Source organism: Petromyzon marinus, chromosome 4 (assembly GCF_048934315.1).
Source record: "Petromyzon marinus isolate PM22_M1 ecotype Great Lakes invasive population chromosome 4, UKy_Petmar_22M1.pri1.0, whole genome shotgun sequence".
In the NCBI taxonomy this organism is placed as follows: domain Eukaryota; kingdom Metazoa; phylum Chordata; class Hyperoartia; order Petromyzontiformes; family Petromyzontidae; genus Petromyzon; species Petromyzon marinus.
This window is the reverse complement of record NC_133670.1, coordinates 4982713-5003323: the sequence shown is the minus strand read 5'-3', so window position 1 is coordinate 5003323 and position 20611 is coordinate 4982713. Positions and strand designations below refer to the sequence as shown.

At 45.5% G+C, this 20611-nt stretch overlaps 1 protein-coding gene across 3 annotated transcripts in view; it reads left to right on the top strand.

Annotated features, from left to right (window-relative positions):
• Positions 1–20611, top strand: part of LOC116938820 (mitogen-activated protein kinase kinase kinase 13-like) — a 166617-nt gene that overhangs the window by 98582 nt on the left and 47424 nt on the right. For all 3 annotated transcript variants that reach the window (XM_076054926.1, XM_076054920.1, XM_076054913.1), the window contains exon 3: positions 9062–9245. In XM_076054926.1, the coding sequence (XP_075911041.1) occupies positions 9062–9245 (184 nt within the window). The remainder of the gene's footprint in view (positions 1–9061; positions 9246–20611) is intronic.

Sequence of the window (20611 nt, the reverse complement as noted above, 5' to 3'; positions counted from 1 at the left end):
GCCCTCTCGAATCACTTCATGATGATGGGGGCGAGCTCTATGGGTCTGTAGTTATTAAGGCACGTAATTTGGCCTTTTTGGGGACCTTGAATAATAGTAGACGCCTTGATGCATGTTGTAACGACAGCCTGGGCAAGGGAAAGGTTGAAGATGTCTTCTGTTAACACAGGGGCCAGCTGGGGTGTGCATGCCCTGAGGACACGCCCCGGTATCCCCTGTGGGCCGGCTACCTTGTGTGTGTCAACCTGCCGGAGGATCTTTGTAACCTCGCCTCTGTTGAGCCTAAGGACACCTGCAGGATAGCTGTGGTCGGTGCGATGGGTGTAGACGGAGGTGGGGGACGTACAGTGAGGGAAAAAAGTATTTGATCCCCTGCTGATTTTGTACGTTTGCCCACTGACAACGAAATGATCAGTCTATAATTTTAATGGTAGGTTTATTTGAACAGTGAGAGACAGAATAACAACAAGAAAATCCAGAAAAGCGCATGTCAAAAATGTTATAAATTGATTTGCATTTTAATTAGGGAAATAAGTATTTGACCCCCTCTCAATCATAAAGATTTCTGGCTCCCAGGTGTATTTTATACAGGTAACGAGCTGAGATTAGGAGCACACTGATTGTAGACCTACACAAGGCTGGAATGGGCTACAAGACTATTGCCATGCAGCTTGGTGAGAAGGTGACAACAGTTGGTGCGATTATTCGCAAATGGAAGAAACACAAAAGAACTGTCAATCTCCCTCGGCCTGGGGCTGCATGCAAGATCTCACCTCGTGGAGTTGCAATGACCATGAGAACGGTGAGGAATCAGCCCAGAACTACACGGTGTCAATGATCTCAAGGCAGCTGGGATCATAGTCACCAAGAAAACAATTGGTAACACACTACGCCGTGAAGAACTGAAATCCTGCAGCGCCCGCAAGGTCCCCCTGCTCAAGAAAGCACATATACATGACCGTTTGAAGTTTTCCAATAAACATCTGAATGATTCAGAGGACAACTGGGTGAAAGTGTTGTGGTCAGATGAGACCAAAATGGAGCTCTTTGGCATCAACTCAACTCGCCGTGTTTGGAGGAGGAGTAATGCTGCCTATGACCCCAAGAAAACCATCCCCACCGTCAAACATGGAGATGGAAACATTATGCTTTGGGGGTGTTTTTCTGTTAAGGGGACAGGACAACTTCACCGCATCAAAGGGACGATGGGCGGGGCCATGTACCATCAACTTTTGGGTGAGAACCTCCTTCCCTCAGCCAGGGCATTGAAAATGGGTCGTGGATGGGTATTCCAGCATGACAATGACCCGCAACACACGGCCACGGCAACAAAGGAGGGGCTCAAGAAGAAGCACATTAAGGTCCTGGAGTGGCCTAGCCAGCCTCCAGACCTTAATCCCATAGAAAACCTGTGGAGGGACCTGAAGGTTCGAGTTGCCATACGTCAGCCTCGAAACCTGAATGACTTGGAGAAGATCTGCAAAGAGGAGTGGGACAAAATCCCCTCCTGAGATGTGTGCAAACCTGGTGGCCAACTACAAGAAACGTCTGACCTCTGTGATTACCAACAAGGGTTTTGCTACCGAGTACTAAGTCATGTTTTGCAGAGGGGTCAAATACGTATTTCCCTCATTAAAAATGCAAACCAATTTATAACATTTTTGACATGCGTTTTTCTGGATTTTGTTGTTGTTATTCTGTCTCTCACTGTTTAAGTAAACCTACCATTAAAATTATAGACTGATCATTTCTCTGTGAAACACAGAACATTGCAGTCTCGTGTCTCCCGCTGGAATTCCATCCTGGCCCGCACATCATCCAACTCGTTAACCAGGGACTGTGCGTTGCACAATAATATTATCGGCATTGCAGTATGCTGAGGACGTTTTCTATTCCTCATCTGAACGCCGGCTCTTTTTCCGCGTCTCGTCTCATGTTGTCTGGTAAACAAAGGGTCGTCTCCGGGCAGGCTGCATTGGGTAAGCAAGTGACGCTCTTCTTCCCGATGTCCAATAATGGTTGTCTATGGTAGGTAATGATCGCAGGTTTGGTACACATTTCTGGTGAGAAAGTTAATTAAATATAACTACAATCAATTACATTAAATGCTAAAATCTAACTGCGGTGAGAGAAAGTCAGGAGGCATGCTGCTGCGTTGAGCGCTACCGCTGGGACTGTACGTCACATTGATATGTGAGCCGGTGTTGAGTTGTTTTATTTAAAAAAATACAGCTGTCTGTCAAATACTCTAGCTGTCACTGATATGATAACAAATATGAATCAACATAGCATATTACAGTAATTACCGTATGCCACCTTGAACACAATTGGTTCATAAATTACACCGTGTATGCAGGACATTTGCGTGGCAAGCATATGACATGCACTCAAGCGTTTCAAGTTTGTAATTTATAATTAATGAACATACGCTATTGATGTGGATACATACATACAGTGTATATAGTGGCACAATGGTGCAGCTAGCGGCTCGCAATCAGAAGATTTATCATTTAAATCCTGGTCGGGAAGTTCACTCGCCATCATCATCATTATCCTTAAAGGATCGACAAAATAAGTACCATTTCATGGGGAGGTAAACAGTGGTTGTCCCATGGATAAACTTGTCCCCCGCCATAGGAACGTGGAATTTCCACCGCTGGCTCAGGGCTGTTAACGGTTGATGATCAGCGTCGCTCTGAATGCTCACTTGAGCAGGATGTCCCCGTCGACGTCTCTCACCCAGGGATCGGCAACCTAAACAACAAGAAGAGCCGTGATTTTCTTCGAATTCAGTAAAAAAAAAACCCCCACTCAATATTTCAAAAGCCGCAATGCATGTGAGCAATGTCACGAAGCGGCCCTCAGCAGAGTTGGGCGCTACGCCGAACCTCCTGCTCTTACAGGAGAAGGCAAGGAAAGGATAAGCCTAGCACGTGAGTGCCACACGCGTGTGTTAGTAGCAGCAGTAGCGGCAGGACAACGATGCCTCAGTTAAACGTCACTTGTCTAAGCTCATGATGCACAGCTTTGGAGGTCTGACACGGCACTGCTGCTACCAACAGGCACACAGCGCTCAGTTATTGTTTTAAGGGGCATGCTTTTTTCGTAATGACGAACGCATATGCTGTCTGCAAAAAATAATTTGTGTTATACACAATCTCGTTTGCGATTTAACTGATAAAATCAGGACGTCTGAAACCTCGAGAAACCTGAGAATGCTCTGATTGAACCCATACTCACCTGAATTGTGGCTGTTTCTGTACTTCTAGAATTCACTCATGGGAGAAGCAATTTTCTACAAATACTACATTGATGTATGCTATGATCAAGTAGCTTGTAGGAATACAGTACTGTAGATCTATTTTAAATTGAATAATAAGAGCATACAGCGGAAAATTATAATTGAATGGTAAATAGTATACAGTAGAGTACCACTGCATACTAGTTTTCAATGTAAAGGTAAGATGATAGTGTATAGTGTATTTCATACCTGAAATCAGGACGTGAGGATAATCGTTATTTGTGTTATCCACACACATTTACATATGCAGTTGGTCCCTCCAACATGAAGACGAATATGCCCATTGGTGTTTGTCTCTGTATCAGTACGTTTGCACGTGAGCCTTTTTCACACGTGTGCACGTGTTTCTCCTTCTTTAAACTTGCAAGTCATGGACCTGGCCACAGCGACAGCTTTGCCAGCTGAAACACCCACAACTGACCTGTCAGTGCCCCGTGATTGTTATCCAAGGTTTGACTCAGTTAGGATTGCACGTGGCAGCATTGTGAAAACTTGGTTGGATGCTCCTGAAAAACAGTGAGGCTTTCCCGGCTAAACAAGTGTAATGCGCAACTCTTAGGTATTCTAACGGCATGAGTTCGATTCTCGGCCAGCAAAGCAGGCTGTTTTCGGCAGCTGATTGAGCTTGGATGCGCAGCCACTGCTTGCCCAAGCACCCTTTTGATCGGCCAGATGGAGAGGGGCAGGCAGGAGCAGGAAGCGCGTGATGGCGCAGAGGTTAGGTTGGCGCAGTGCAGAAGGACTTAAATCGCGTGGCTTGTTTTGGCACGGCCTGGTATCAGTGGTGTCAGGAGCGGCCTCTATGGAGTGAGCTCGTGATTGATGTTGCTGCTGCTGCAGCTTGTGGCGTTTGCCTTCCAGCAGCAATAGAAGATGGTGGGGGGGGGGGGTACACACTGATGAGCAAAGTGTTCCACAGCGCAGAGACAGCAGAGTGGAACAATAGGAGGTGCCATTTGTTGCAATTACAACAGGGCGCTTCTGACCTGTGATGTTTGGGTCTGCCCTGTCACATTTTTGTCATTGGGTTTGTGTCTTCGTGTGCACCAGGCCTGGGCCACAGGTACCTTGATCACAATTCACATGGGTGTAAATTCTTTCTTTATTTTGGGGTCACTAACCAAGGGGGTAAATGTTGAATAGTCAAGGGGGAGAGGGAGGCCATGACATCGTTTAATTGAGGGGCCACAACATGTGGCTTCGTCTCCCTATCCAGACGTTTCCTCAACGTTTCCTGACCGCCAATTGGTGGTAAATGGCACCTGGTTTTATTTGTGCATATGTCCATTTTCAGGATGTGCCTACGTGCACACAGAGACGGACCGTCATGGCCAGCAAGGCCTTCTCTGCTGGCCTAGAGATTGTCAGAATCAGAAAATGTTATTTTTATAATTTAATATATATTTTCATTAATGCTATATGTATTTTACAAAGTTCGTTCTCATAAGTCTATTAACGTCATTTCATTGCTCCTCTCTCAGTTGCGCTGCTTCCAGTACAGCTCATAAATTAAAGCTTTTATCCAATCAGATTTCCACCTGTGCTGTCTCCGGGTGAAAAATATACCATGAGGCCTTCAGAATTTCGAGTGAATCCCCTCTGCTGTTGAAGCAAATGGGAACGATGTTGTTGATTGTAATATTTTTTAACCAATCAGATGTCGAGTTTGCCATGGTGGGCGTGTTCTTTGACACACCGGGGCCTTCTAGCTGGCCGAGCCACCTACGTTCGCATTTTTCGTGTGGCGTGATCGGAGGGCCAGTTAGCTAACTGAAGTAAAACTAGCTAGCACGTAACGTAGCATCATCTAAGACTTAAACTTTCATTCGTGACGTTTAGATTTTTAGATGTAGTGCTTTAGATTTTTGTTTTCTGTTGGGAAGCCTATTGAATCCTGATTATGTTATTTGTGTTTTACGGCATTTCTGCATACTTGGTGGTCGTATGAGTAAATGTGACTGGTTGTTATGAGTTTGTTCTTGTTTCTTTGGTAATGACATTGATTTTGGCTATGCAATGTCTATTTGTGATGCAGCATCCTGGAATACTGCGTAATAGTGGTACATTCTTGATGGTTTTAATCACCATGTATTCATGTCTCTGCAATGAGTGTATTGTAACCCTCATCGGTGTTTGAGCCTCGTGTTAAATCACTTTATTCCACTCGATAAAGGTTACTGTCACTGTGAATATGGGGTGATTACGTTGAATGACAATAGCCTATAGCCCTAGTGTCATGGTGAGGTTATCCGTAGGCGGTTTAATTGTGGGAGGACAGCATTGAAGGCCTCGGTGTAAAATACACGGCCCGCCACTGTGTGCACAAATAATAATAACAACACGTAGAGTAATATAAATACTATACTTCTAATGCCATTCTGAAGTGCATTGTTGCATTCACATCGTTTACACGTGTGCAGGATCACTGTACTTATGACAGTTTGGGTACATTGACAATCAATGACCATTCACGGAAACCACGCTCACCGACAGAGCCACGTTTTGAGGAGTGACTTCAAACACTGAAGGGCTCGGCTGATGTTTTACAGGAAAATTATTGTGGAATGTCGGAAAATGAATTGGACAAAATCGCCAACACCAGACAGATTGGACGGGAGAACTGCCAGGAGATAAAGAGTTTGCTGCTGATCGCAGTCTCCGGGATGGGATGCGTGGTGTGATGAAGAGGGCCCGCTCACAACAACGAGCGGAGCGTCAGGTGGCTAAAGCACCGCAAGTTGGCACAGTAGGGGGCACAGATGGTGCATCAGCCAGTCATCTCAGTCAGTTGACCCGTGGCAACTGGCTCTGCCCCGTAACCTCCTGCAAGCGGGCGTTTGACACTTCACGTGGCCTCAACGTGCACATAGCCTGGCACAAGCGTTGTGGTGATGTCACCGCCACTTAGTGGCGAATGGCGGTTGTTGAGCTTGGTACAAGCCCATGGACTTGCCTAAACGTTAAAATGTCACAATATACGGTACTGTACGATGACTGGAAGCTAATGTAGTTGTTTGAGAATTGGAGTAATTTGTGTGACGGATTTTGTTTTACAAGACATTTTTTTTATAAATAAAATTGTAACGTCATGAATACAGCACTGCATAGCAACGGTTTCGGCAGTTTGTCACAAATACAGGACACGTGAGCATTTCTCTCGTTGCTATGTCAAGGCATGACCTATTGTGGGCATTGTTGGGTACTAAATATCACATTTATTCTTTGCAGTAATCGTGGGTGTGATTTCCAAGTGAGAGCATAGATAACGTTGCATGTTCGCTGTGAGTGAAAACCACACGTATATGCAGTGTGATTCACTGACCGAGTTGTCCTACAATCACAAATTTACCAATTGTAGTTTGGCTCAGCCTGCCAACACCTCCAGAGTCGATGAAATGGGCACCACTTTGTGGTAAGTGAACGGTGGTTTTCCGATGGAGAAACTGGTCTCCATCATAGGAATGTGGAGTTTCCACCACTGGCTCAATGCAGCTGGCAGAGATGGGTGCCTCCCTGAGAATTGTTTGAGCACAGAGACACTTTGACTTTCACAGGACATTTACCACGTTTTACCCTCTATATCAATGGTCTCTCTGCACCGCTAACCCTGAGGCATTAGCATACATCATGAGTGAAAGAAAATTATGAAACAAAAGTCACGATTTCTGTACTTTATCTACAATATTACAAAGGATGCAGCACTGTATTTCCTGAAACTGGGTTATTCTGGCTCACGTGTACATCTAAAATATTCACATATTGCGATGCAGATAACATCTTAGAATCCAACTGGTGATTTGCAATGGCTGTCTGAGTCTCATTGGTAATTATGCTGAATCTAAATAGTCCCAGAACTCCTTTCACCTTGTGTCACTTTATATAAACATCCGTGAAGGCATACGTTTTAAAGGCCAGTTGTGTGTTTAATGCTATTGCATTGCACGTGGATTTAAGCCACGTGTATGTATCGTGCCACATCTGTATGTATGTATGTTGAAATTATTTCGCAACGTGCGTAGCCAACCGTGCTAATCGGAGGCACGGGGGAAGGGCAACAAACTAAACACAAGCAGTTCGAAAGAAATTAGTTTTCAATTTAGAAAATTATATATTTTTTAAGGGAGATCTCAATACTTGTACCTAGCATGCTTGTGTCAGGACAATTATGATTCTCTTAATAATTTAACAATATGTGGGCAGTTGGCAATTTAGGAGATATGGAACATCGCACAAACACACGGTGGCCTCGTATTGCGAATTGAGTCACGGATACTTTACACAAGAGGCTGCACTTTCACCGCTCCTCGGGGAAATCCTCAGGCGGCTGCGGGAATCGAAGCGTCAACTCCGCGTAAAATGGTTCGTTGGCGAGAATGCTGACCGCCTGGCAATGCAGCCACCTCCATCCCGAGTGTTTTTTTTTCCCTGAGGGGGCACTTGGAATTTTAACTGTACAGCCCCACCGTGCCCTCCTTGGTTCAGACAAAAGGAATTATTGACCTTGTGGCAGCGGCCTCATGTTTCTTTTTTATCCCAGGTAACTGAGGCTTGTGTACTCTGCAGACCGAGCCTTTTTAGTGCATTTCCTTGTTTCGAAAAGCAAAAATGAGCCGAAATACTGTTTTTTTTTTAAAGAGTGTCCTGCTGCATTGGGATGTTTGATCAACACCAATCACGTTGTATGTCATCTAGCTATGGGAGGAAACCGAAAAACCGTGAGGAAAAGCCATGCAGACAAGGGGGATAAGAAACAAACTTCACACTTAAAGGCACCAGAGTCAGAGGTCGAACCGAGTCAATTTTTTTGCTGTGAGGCGTGAGTGTGACCACTGTGCGACCCTACCGCCCAAGCTGATGTTTAGATATTAAATTTGCATACTCTACAGACAAATATTGTACTTCTGAATGTCTGCGTGACAAGGCATGCCTTGTTATCACTGATACAGATATTTGCCTTGAAATTACGCAGTACATTTTTCCTGATAATCTAAATGCTGCAGTAATTTCGTATGCATAACACGAATACATGAATACCTTCCCGTAATAAAAAAAAGATACAAATGTAGCGAAAACACTGATATATGTTTTCTCCCCGGTTTAGGCCACGTTAGTAGTTTTATGCCAAAATTATTATTTATAACTTAAAACTAACTTTTACAAAAAAGTGAGTTTGTATAATAAACACCATTGTCAACAGGAAGGTGACCAGTCTAGGCATGTATCATTAAGCACTCATACAAACAATGCTAAAGGGATTGCATCGAAAGTGGTTTATGAATACAAAAGCTTACAATGCATGAACACCTTTTCCTGAAAGGTATATGGCAGCTGTAAAGTGTTAGAAGCCTGCGTTGATGCATTCACAGCAGAGGCGTTGTGTCACTTCATTTGTTATTCATCACCACTGCTAGATTTTGTCCGTGCCATGGCATTTGTGATGCCATCACATGAAGGAAATGGTGACAATGATAACGATGATGATCACGGTAGTGATGATGATGGTGATGATGATGATAATGATATTGATGGTGATGATGCTGATGATGATAACGATGGTGAATAATGCCTATGATGTTGATGATGGTGATGATGACGACGATGTTGATGGTGATGACGATGATGCTGTTGATGGTGGTGATGCTGAAGATTAAGTTGATGCCAATGATGATGAAGGTGACGAGGTTGATGTCAATGATGATGCCAACGTCGGTAACAATGACGACGACGATGACGCTGATGGTGATGCTCCACGCTGCACAGACACGTGGGAGGTTCCCTTCGAGGAGATCTCGGAGCTGCAGTGGCTGGGCAGCGGCGCGCAGGGCGCCGTCTTCCTCGGCAAGTTCCACGGGGAGGACGTGGCCATCAAGAAGGTGCGCGAGCAGAAAGAGACTGACATCAAGCACCTGCGCAAGCTCAAGCACCCCACCATCATCGCCTTCAAGTGAGGGACGGCTCCGCTCGGTGCACTCGCACTCACGGCAGCGCTGCTCGCTCACGACGATGACGCCGGGCAAACACAGAGCACCCGCGCGCATCAAATTGTTATACAACTGTTAAACTGTATGTATTTTTTTTTTCTTACCAGGTAAGGCCCGCTGAGCTATGCAGCAATTTTTTTTTGCAGGAGCGATCATCTGGCCATCGCAAATGATAGCTCAACGAAGTGGGCTCATCATGTGGAAACTTATAAGCGCCCAAATACTCTGAGCGCGTGATGTTTATTCTAAATGCGTAAGGAAAAACCGGAGGACCCGGAGAAAAATCCACGCGAACACTAACTCCAAATGCACAGCAGGCGTCATGGTCGGGGTTAAACGCAACGACCTCCTGCATACCCGGCGAGGGAGATTTAACTTCTCACCACTGTGCCACCCCATGCAAAGGTGCGGCCCTGCTGGGTCTTTGCAAAGCCACTGCTGGCCTAAGGGCCTCCACTAGGGGGATATCTAGAGACACCCGCGCTAGAGGGTGTGTTGGCCTACTCTTCCGGGCTGGTGAGCAGTTAAAGCTGCAACCACAGGGCCCCGTATCTCACTGAGAGGACCCATTTGCAAGCAGGGTTGGGTGAATTTCAAATTCCTCAAGCAATCTTTTAACTCAATCTAGATTTGAAGTTTTCGTGACTGCAGGGATCCATACTCGTTGGTTCTTTCGGTAAAGTCACGTAGGTATAAAATTTAATTAAATCACGTGACGTTTCGAGCGCAACACAAGCGTCCGTCATCAGGTGGGACAACCACAGCAAGAGACAATTGCTGAAGTGGGCAAAAGGGCTGCTGTGACAAGAGGCTTTATAGGCAAAAGTGGTGGGAGGAGCCAGGGAGGAGAGATAGAGAGGGGGGAGGAGCCAGGGAGGAGAGATAGAGAGGGGGGAGGAGCCAGGGAGAAGAGATAGAGAGGGGGGAGGAGCCAGGGAGGAGAGATAGAGAGGGGGGAGGAGCCAGGGAGGAGAGATAAAGAGGGGGAGGAGCCAGGGAGGAGAGACAAAGAGGGGGGAGGAGCCAGGGAGGAGAGACAGAGAGGGGGGAGGAGCCAGGGAGGAGAGACAGAGAGGGGGGAGGAGCCAGGGAGGAGAGACAGAGAGGGGGAGGAGCCAGGGAGGAGAGATAGAGAGGGGGGAGGAGCCAGGGAGGAGAGAGAGAGGGGGGAGGAGCCAGGGAGGAGAGATAGAGAGGGGGGAGGAGCCAGGGAGGAGAGATAGAGAGGGGGGAGGAGCCAGGGAGAAGAGATAGAGAGAGGGGGAGGAGCCAGGGAGGAGAGATAGAGAGGGGGGAGGAGCCAGGGAGGAGAGATAAAGAGGGGGTGGAGCCAGGGAGGAGAGACAGAGAGGGGGGAGGAGCCAGGGAGGAGAGATAGAGAGGGGGGAGGAGCCAGGGAGGAGAGATAGAGAGGGGGGAGGAGCCAGGGAGGAGAGATAAAGACGGGGAGGAGCCAGGGAGGAGAGATAGAGAGGGGGGAGGAGCCAGGGAGGAGAGATAAAGAGGGGGAGGAGCCAGGGAGGAGAGACAGAGAGGGGGGAGGAGCCAGGGAGGAGAGATAGAGAGGGGGGAGGAGCCAGGGAGGAGAGATAGAGAGGGGGAGGAGCCAGGGAGGAGAGATAGAGAGGGGGAGGAGCCAGGGAGGAGAGATAGAGAGGGGGGAGGAGCCAGGGAGGAGAGATAGAGAGGGGGGGAGTGGAGCGTTGCTAGAGGGATTAGGAAAAGGGCGAGCACGGCAAAATGCCGGGGGGGGGGGGGTAGAAGTGAGGGGGGCTGGGAGTGGGAGGCTGAAGAGAGGGGGGAGGAGCCAATGTTTTAACTCTTGTCGAGTCAACGGAGTGGTAACTATACACGCAGGTTAAAGCGCAGCCCTGCAAAGTCTTGCTCAACGCCACTGCTGGTGGAAGGTGCTCCACTCGAGGGAGCTGTAGACAGCCCCACTAGAGATGCTATTTTGGCATATGCTTCCACGCTGGCTAAACGTCCTGGAAGAAGTGTCAGTACTCACACTTTACCCCACCCCACACGATCTGCCAGTTAAACGACTGGCGTGTATCCAGTTTAAAATTGCCGGGTGGACAGACGCAGCGGGGACGCTGATGTTGATGCTGCTGCCGCGCCGGATTTGTGCAGCTCGCTGACCGTTAACGCCACGGCAGCATACAGCATTCACAGACAAATAGCCTAGAGTATAAGGGCACGACAGGATATATGAATAAGATGTAAGGTATTCAGAGGTGAACGATATTCAAGCCTCGTGGAATCGTGGGGGGAAAGCGCAATGCGGTACGTGCTGATATTGCAAATAATGCCAGGGCGTTAACACAATCTCCTTGCAGTGGCTTGAATAGGTCACCGATTTAAGAACCTTCACGTGATGATGTTTTGGGGCGGTGGAGAATCTGTGGCGACCATATGCTGCCTTCACACCCACCCACTCAGGGCTGGCAAGCCACAATAAAGTAATTAAATAATGCACGCACTTTGCGCGCGCATTTGATGGTTGTTATTTTAATCACGTTTTTTGTTTGTTTTTTGTGTGCTCCTCGTGATATTTGTTCAGATCTTTTGTTTGGAAAGAGCAACTCTGTCTAGGTCACATATAACACGAATGTTATGACATTATTGTAAGCCATTTGTTTTTACCCAAAGGTATTTTATTAACAAGACGGTGCAGGTACACAACACAAAGGATATGAAATAAAGTTGACACCAGCCCAACACACATTACGGATTACGGAGCAATGAAAACCCGTCTAAACAGCACGTTATATTATTCATTTTTAAATAAATATTTAGGGAATAAGGAGGCATTTTATGGTGGCAAAAAATAATAACGTCCACGATGTAATTGCGTGCATGGCCGTGGCACGGCGACAATCATAGCATAAGGTCAGACCAGGGACACACACACTGCAACATAACGACGCATGTTGAGGAATACGCCTGGTGGTGGGCACTGCCAGATTAAGCTAGTGCGGGGCCTGTAGCACATGTTATAAAGGGGCCCTAAACAAATTAAAAAACACGTAAATATTAAAACACACATTTTTAACTTGCATAGTAAAGTAATTGTATTTTTTTCATTTGCTATACAGCCAGATAATACGACGAATCGCTAACCTTGAACACCCAGTCGTTCGTAAAAGTTGAAGGCAGTATAGTACTATAGTAATAGAGCAAGTGCATAATCACTGAACCGGAATTGTTAGCTTGAAAGTGCGAGGCCCGTAGCTACATATGTAGCTACTTTGGCTACTAGGATGATCCGGCACTGGGTGGTGTCCTCGTTATCAAACCACTCCGTATTACAGTTTAACACGTAGGCTTTCGCGACCAATATTATTAATAATAAAGGCTTTTGGGTTAGATCGCGTTATTTATAAATGTGTCGTAACCCTCCACCACCCGACACGGCCAATCAGCAAAAAAAGTGTCACGTTGGCAAAAGACAATTAGTTCACTACTTTAGCCCACCGGTGTGTTGAAAAGTGAATCCACAACATTTACAGTTTGAATACGAGTTAAATGATGACGTCACCCTGCTGGTCTATTTAAGACCGGGAGCAAGTGAGGGCTTCACCATTCTGGCGAATTGCCCGATGATGTTGGATGTAATTACCAGCGAAACGTCGTATTCAAACTGTAAATGTTGTGGATTCACTCTTCAACACACCGGTGGGCTAAAGTAGTGAACTAATTGTCTTTTTGTCAACGTGACACTTTTTTTGCTGATTGGCCGTGTCGGGTGGTGGAGGGTTACGACACATTTATAAATAACGCGATCTAACCCAAAAACCTTTATTATGACTCCGTATTACAGTTTGCCGTCGTTGTTTTGCACACTTAGAATATTATAACCGGGCGGCAGGGTGACGCCGTGGTGACACTTGCGTCTCGCAGCAGGAAACGTTCTGGGTTTGATTCCTGACTCGGGTGTCCTTCTGTGTGGAGTTTGTATTTTCCGCTTGTCTTCTGCTGCGTGGGTTTCCTCCAATAGCTAAATTTTAAAAAAAAACGTGCAACGTAACTCGTTTTGGTCAAACATTCCAGTGCCGGAAAATTACAGTCCATGAAAATTACTCAATTAGATACATCACCCCCTACTGCGAAAACTTGGCAGGACCCTCTCCTGATATAGTCTCGGGCAAACAATCATAGTGATAAAAAATAATAGTGTACTTTGCAAGAGGTCTCCAATACGACAAAGCAACCATGAAAGAATCATTCAAACAATAATCTGTACCTACCTACCTAGGAGGTCCGCATTCCAAAAGAGGTGAAGTGCACGCGCACGACACTACCCAGCTCCTCCTGCTGCTCATACGTCCCATGTTGCGAGCGAGACCTCGTCTGCGCCCACGTGGTGAATGGCACTGGGAGGTAACGCGGCCTGCGCTGGGAGTGCCGCACTATAACGCAACCCAGCCCCCGGGGCCTGACTCAGCTCATTCTCCCCATCTCCATCTCCTCCTGTTCACCCACACCCCCCGCCCCCTCAAAGTCCGCCTCATCACGACGCGCTCTGCCTCCTTGCCGTCGTCCATTAGTGCACTCCCCTGGGAAGAAGGGGTGGGGTGGCGGTGGGGGGGGTTTGCTTTATGCCAACTCCACACAAATGTTGAGCCAGAGATTTGTGCCTTGCCCCCCTATGCACCAGTCAATACCGTACGCGCTCCCTGCCGCTATCGGATACTGTGCAAGCAACGGGAGGGTTCAGCTCTTAACCCTATTCCCGTTCTGAGACGTCTGCATTTTTCAGGGTGTGGGTGGTACCGTTCACCGCTGAATTGTATTTCGAGGGGCATTAGGGCCATTGTTCATAAAGACATTGCACTCATTGCAAAGAACTGCAGCCACATGACCGCACTCTGCGATGGCTTGCACAAAACTGTGCCACACGCCCTCCCTCATGGCCTTGTGGGAGCCTCGGTACCAATAAAGTTTATTTTTATTTTTTATTCCAGTTTTGTTTTGACGACGTACGCCTAAGCTTAAACGTACGTCATCGGAACGGGAACTGGTTAAGTGAGCTAGTGGAGAACACCCCCCCCCCCTCGCTGTCTGTAAAGGTTCGGGGTTTTTTGATGTTGCAATTTCTGTGTACGTATGTTGAACTTCTTTCGTACCATGCGTAGCCAACCGTGCTAATTGAAGGTGCTAAATTTGATCATTTCAAGACAAACGAATGCATCTTCATGAAAAATGAAGAGGCATTACCCGTCCCTGCACGAATAAAGGTGCGGCGAATATGTTCAAAGACCAAATAGATACCGATTGCAAGGCATCACGTTAACCACACAATGCTCGCGGTAAAACATGCACACAAACGTTTGTCTCTGCACCAGTGTTATACCAGAAAAGAACGCCAAAAGGCGAACAGTGCAAGGACAGTGCAAACAAGCGTGCTTTGATAATGATTTATGAATTGTCCTTGAAAACCAGTAGCCTATACCAGACCTACAGCCTCCTCATTTTTGGTCTTGTATCACCACCAGTATTAGACCAGAGAACGCCAAAAGGTGAGCAGCACAAAGACGAGGCAAATATCGACACATTCATTGATTGGGTTGAGCAGTTATGTCTGTGGGACCCTTTTGAACATCTTAACACATCGTAACGATGGTCGAGAAATGTAAAAAAACATTTTTTTCTCATTATCTTCGTACCGGCAAAAAAGTGTCCCGTAGATTTCAGTTCAGTTTATATTTGAAGTGCCCAATGAGCTAAGAAGGTCTTAAGTCGGGATTCATCAATAAAAACCCCACATGGTTTCCGTGAAAGACGTAACACATCAGAGAGAAATAAATGAATAATACAAATGAATAAATAAAAATGTAATAAATCATTTGTTTCAAATATAAAATGTTTATTTTAAAAGTTTTTGCCAATTAAATAATTAATAAGTGCAAGATTAAGGATAAAAATTGGCAGTGGTAAAACATCGTTTCCCAAGCAACATAACATTTAAATCTCCAATAAAATATATATGAAATCGAGAGAAAGCTTCCTTATTGCCAGATTATGTTGAAACAAACCCCAGCAGCAGTATTATTATAAAACCGCGGAGTCGGCAAAAATATAATATGGCTAAGAAATCTGATACACGAGCTGTAATGCAATACTTTATTTAAACGTTCAAAAAAGATTTGTGTTTATTCAAAGATACTGCATTGCCAATTTATGTTTTAGTAGCATGTCCTATTGTGTTAATTGTAAAGTAAGTTAATATGGATTGGCATAATTTGTTGTAATATACGATGCATATACTTATCCACCAATTTTTTTTATATATTTCGTCTTAAAAACAAAGTATAGTTCACCTCACGGACACATGCCCACTCTCTCCACTCACTCGCAAATTCACAAATGAATCGCAGACAGTTCAATGCTATTTTGATTAGCCAAATAAAAGAGCCTTAATATTCATTAGAGTACAGTATTCCATTAAGGTAACACTAGTAACCCGTAGTTATATGTGGCATGTGATAAGTACAGAGGGGAAAAAAGTATTTGATCCCCTGCTGATTTTGTACGTTTAACCCACTGACAAAGAAATGATCAGTCTATAATTTTAATGGTAGGTTTATTTGAACAGTGAGAGACAGAACAACAACAGAAATCCAGAAAAACGCATGTCAAAAATGTTATAAATTGATTTGCATTTTAATGAGGGAAATAAGTATTTGACCCCTTTGCAAAACATGACCTAGTACTTAGTGGCAAAACCCTTGTTGGCAATCACAGAGGTCAGACGTTTCTTGTAGTTGGCCACTAGGTTTGCACACATCTCAGGAGGGATTTTGTCCCACTCCTCTTTCCAGATCTTCTCCAAGTCATTACGGTTTCGAGGCTGACGTTTGGCAACTCGAACCTTCAGCTCCGTCCACAGATTTTCTATGGGATTAAGGTCTGGAGACTGTCTAGGCCACTCCAGGACCTTAATGTGCTTCTTCTTGAGCCACTCCTTTGTTGCCTTGGCCGTGTGTTTTGGGTCATTGTCATGCTGTTTGACGGTGGGGATGGTGTTCTTTGGGTCATAGGCAGCATTCCTCCTCCTCCAAACACGGCGAGTTGAGTTTATGCCAAAGAGCTTCATTTTGGTCTCATCTGACCACAACACTTTCACCCAGTTGTCCTCTGAATCATTCAGATGTTCATTGGCAAATTTCAGACCGGCATGTTTATGTGCTTTCTTGAGCAGGGGGACCTTACGGGCGCTGCAGGATGATTGCTTGTGTTGCAGTCGAAACGTCGTGAGAATTTTATTGTTTTATATTTTTATTATTTTATTGTTTCCCTTCTACGTAACTTTACCGAAATAACCAAGAATATGCACACATAGCTTTAGAATGACGGTTAAGACACAAGTAACAAAGTTGCCTTCTCTCGCTCATTATGCCACATGACCTATGGCAATTTCCACTAAATAACAGACTTTAGTATATTCCTGTAGAGCACTGGGCGGCTGCAGGAATTGGACTGTCAACTCCGGTCATCCTCGCATTGGCTTTTGACGAGCCATTGAACAAAGAGGCTCGCAGACATTATAGAGGTCGAAACAATGCAAATGTGGACGTGCGTCATTGTTTTGTGAGATAATTTGGGTTTATTTACTCTACATCTTTAATATTTCATATCTTGTTTCTTAACTCTTGCTGCCGTGTCTGTCTGCTGGCCGAGTCACCCTTGAAAAAGTGCTGTACAGCTCAATGGGTAATTTACTCGGATAATAAACTTCTGATTCTGAAGCTGCATCGAATGCTTTCAAAAGCGTTTCTGCGGCACTTTTTGAACGCTCTTCCTTCCGATATTAGGAAGACACTTGAGCTGTGCACTTTTGAATCTCGATTGCAAACTTATTTCCTGAGAATTGCTTTTTGTGTTTAGTCTGTTATCCTTCTGCCCGCACTTTCGATGAATATCGTTGGCTCCGTACGGTGCAAAAGAAGTTCAACGTACATGCATGCAAACAGTGAGGAGCATGCTGACCGTCAGGCGTGTAGTTCTCAAATCAGGGTCAATGGCGACTTCCACGTGGGAGAGATTTCAATGGAGAGCGACCAGCACTTTTCTCACTCCCCACAGAAACTCTGACATCCACGGCCGGCTGGTCACACAGAGGGGTCTCTTGAAAAGTCAGGGGAGCAATTATGGGGGGCTATGTTGGCAGCGCGATGCGACGCGTAGGGGCCCAGTCAGCCACAAGGGGGGCCCCCAAAAGAACAGATGAACGAGCACAAACATGTTAAGAAAAACAATTCAAATGCAAATATATTCATGAAAAAAGTGCCTGCAGTCTACCGTGGTCCCAGCCTGATTGACGCATCTGGCTATCGTATGCACAGAGCAGCGTGAAGTTGGACGATCCACCCCCTTTGAGGAAATCCGAGATCGATGGGTCGGCATGAAAGCAAGACGCACGATAACTTTATTGTGGGTATTGTACCTTGAAATACTTTTTAATTAATACTTTTACTGTCAGACTGTCTTCCTCTAAACCCAATGCACAGTGCAACTCATATTGTATATAGTTATAGCCTAGATAGTATTGTTTACGGGTTAAAAACAACCCGTAGCTATTTCAGTCAAAGTGAGTCGGGGAAAAGGTAGGGGGCACCACAGTCGTATCTTGCATACCCCCGTTGAACCAGGTCTTTGCACCCCTGCTGGAAGTCAACACAGCCAATTTAGCACCAGCGGCTGCACAAAAAAACAAGACTGTGGTGTGCACCAGTGTTCCGTTGACTCTGGAGGGTTGGCGGATCATAGACACTCGTGGAAATTCCCAAACGCGCTGGACAAAGAGGCGATGAGGATACGGCAGTGCAGCAAGTGGTTTGAGGACCAAATGTTTGCCGCGCTTTCATTGTTGTGAGAATTTTTTTTTTATGGCTTCGCCTAAAAACGCAACACACTCGCTATTGCAATGGGCACAAAATGTGCCAACGCAAGACCCTCCCGAGAAGATCACCGAGACGCAATGATAATCAACCCGAGGAGGGAGAGAAGCACACACAGCGGCCCTCTTGTGGGGTGTCCTGAACGCCCACAGGTTGAGCGCCCCTGCAATGTTCCTGACGGAATTGAGCTTTGATTCGCTGGGCAAAAGAGCAGCCAGAGTTTGCACGGCCCGTTATAATCAACACCGAAGAACGTTCACCGCCTCGCTGTTAAGAGGTGGCTTGTCGGGACAGAAGGTGTGCCAGCGACATCGTTTCTCTCAAACATCGTGCGGTACGGTGATTGCGTAATGGCTGGGTGTGATTAATGAGTCCTTTGAAAAAAAAATCCCAAACCCCCTGCCACGTCTTTTCGTCCCCTCATCTTTCGCTGTCAACTCCTTTTTTCATCTCTCCTTCGTGTGCCCCCTGTTCGCAATTAATCATTTAATATGCTTCCCTATTCGTTTGCCTTCATCACCTCTGAATAAATGCACAAATGAATGCAAAAAGCTTGACATGCTATATAGCAAGGTGTAAGTGCTAGGAGACAAAGTATGGCCTTGCAATTGAGAATCGAGTAGAGCGCAGGTTTTCGCGGTGGTGAGATGTTAACAACCTCGCCTGGTATACAGGAGGTTATGGGTTCGATACCGACCCTGACGCCTGCTGCTGTATATTTGGAGTTTGCGGGTCCTCCAGTTTTTCCCTACATATTTAGAAACGCGTTTAGGGTATTTGGCTGCTATACATTTCCACATGATGAGCCACTTGATTGGGCTATCATTTGTGGCCAGGACGCTTCTAAAAAAGAGCTCTATAGCTCAGTGGGCCTTACGTAGTAAAATAAATAATAGTTTTCATAGTTTTAGTTTCGTTTTTTCGAATAGCATAACAAGGATGTGAGATTTCCACCACTGGCTCAGATCGACCAATGGAGATGAGTGTCACCCCCATTACTCATTTAAGATGGAGAACACACGTCGTCCTGATATCCAGAAGGTGTAGAAAGTTGCAAAACGAATGTTGCAAATATTGAACAAAAAAGTGTAAAATAAAAAACTGTGTAAAAATACAATTGGAGGTGAGCATGTGGCTCAGGGGCCAGATGGCTGAGCCTGTACGGCTGGGATGCTGAGCTCGTGTCTGGGCAGATGCCACCTGTGATTAGACAGGGTGCTTAAGTATCGTTTGTTCATGGACTCAGCCTGGTCATCAGGAACTGCACACAAGAAGAACAGCGTTAGATTCGTGTTTTCTCACTTAAGTTGGCAAAAAATTCCATCTCTGAAAATTATTTATAATTCGTTCACATGCGACGAACACTCTCTACAGGGGCAAATAGATGGACAGGCTGGTGTTTGAAGGGGGCTTGAGGTGGAGTGGTTCTTCGAGATCATCTTCCAAGGTCGTTCTCTTGACACAGGCTGGTGCGCTGCTCACTGCAAGTGTCCCAAATAGAAATCTCTTCATTCTAATTACATAGCATTAATATCAAAATTGGTATCAAATTTAGTCGAAAAAATATCCAATTATAAAATATAATTAATGGCATAAAGTTGGATAATTCAGTTCAGTAATTTCATTAATTAAATTGCAAAGATAATTGAAACAAATTTCAAGGCAATTGAAAAGCCTGGATAATATAACTAAACACAGGATGCAAGCGATTGCAAAGATGCGAAGCAGAAAGGATGAATAATGATTAATAGCCTATTGAAAATGCCGCATTGAGACACTGATCTCTTAAGCCCGTTATTGTTACGTAAGACCACAGTGACATTGGATCCTACTGTTGCCTTTCACTTCGTCCCGTCAGTCTCCCCCTTCCCCCTGCTCTTCCTTCTATCACCTCGCCACCCTGAAGTCCACTGTGTGCACGGAGGGGTCCCCATTTGGTTTGTAAAATCACGTTGTGCCAGTGGGCTTCTTGCCTTGCCGCTAGCTTCTTTGCGCCTGCTGCAGCTTTCCTGGGACAATAATGCACGTGTACTCTTTTCAGGAGGCTATTAAACGTGTTGCTGTATGAACACTCGCCTTGTGGCAGCCATGTCAGGTTTTGAAGGTTACACGTCAGCCAGCACATTTGATGGAAGAGAGGTGCCAGTGACTCCTTCTCATGATAAGGTTTTTTTAAAAAAAAATAAAGGTTATTGAGGAAGTGGCTGCCTCAGCAGACAATTTAATATCGACCTGAATTAATGTTCTGCCACGTTTTCCGCGTATTATTTGTCATTTTGTGTGTTTCTTTTGTTTCGCTAGCTTTAGCACACGCTGAATTAATGAGGCTTGCAGAGCTGAAACTGCACCAATGTATTCTACCCTACACAGACAAATTTACAGCTTCAGATATACTGCAGGGATATCCTTTATAAGTTTGTATGAGA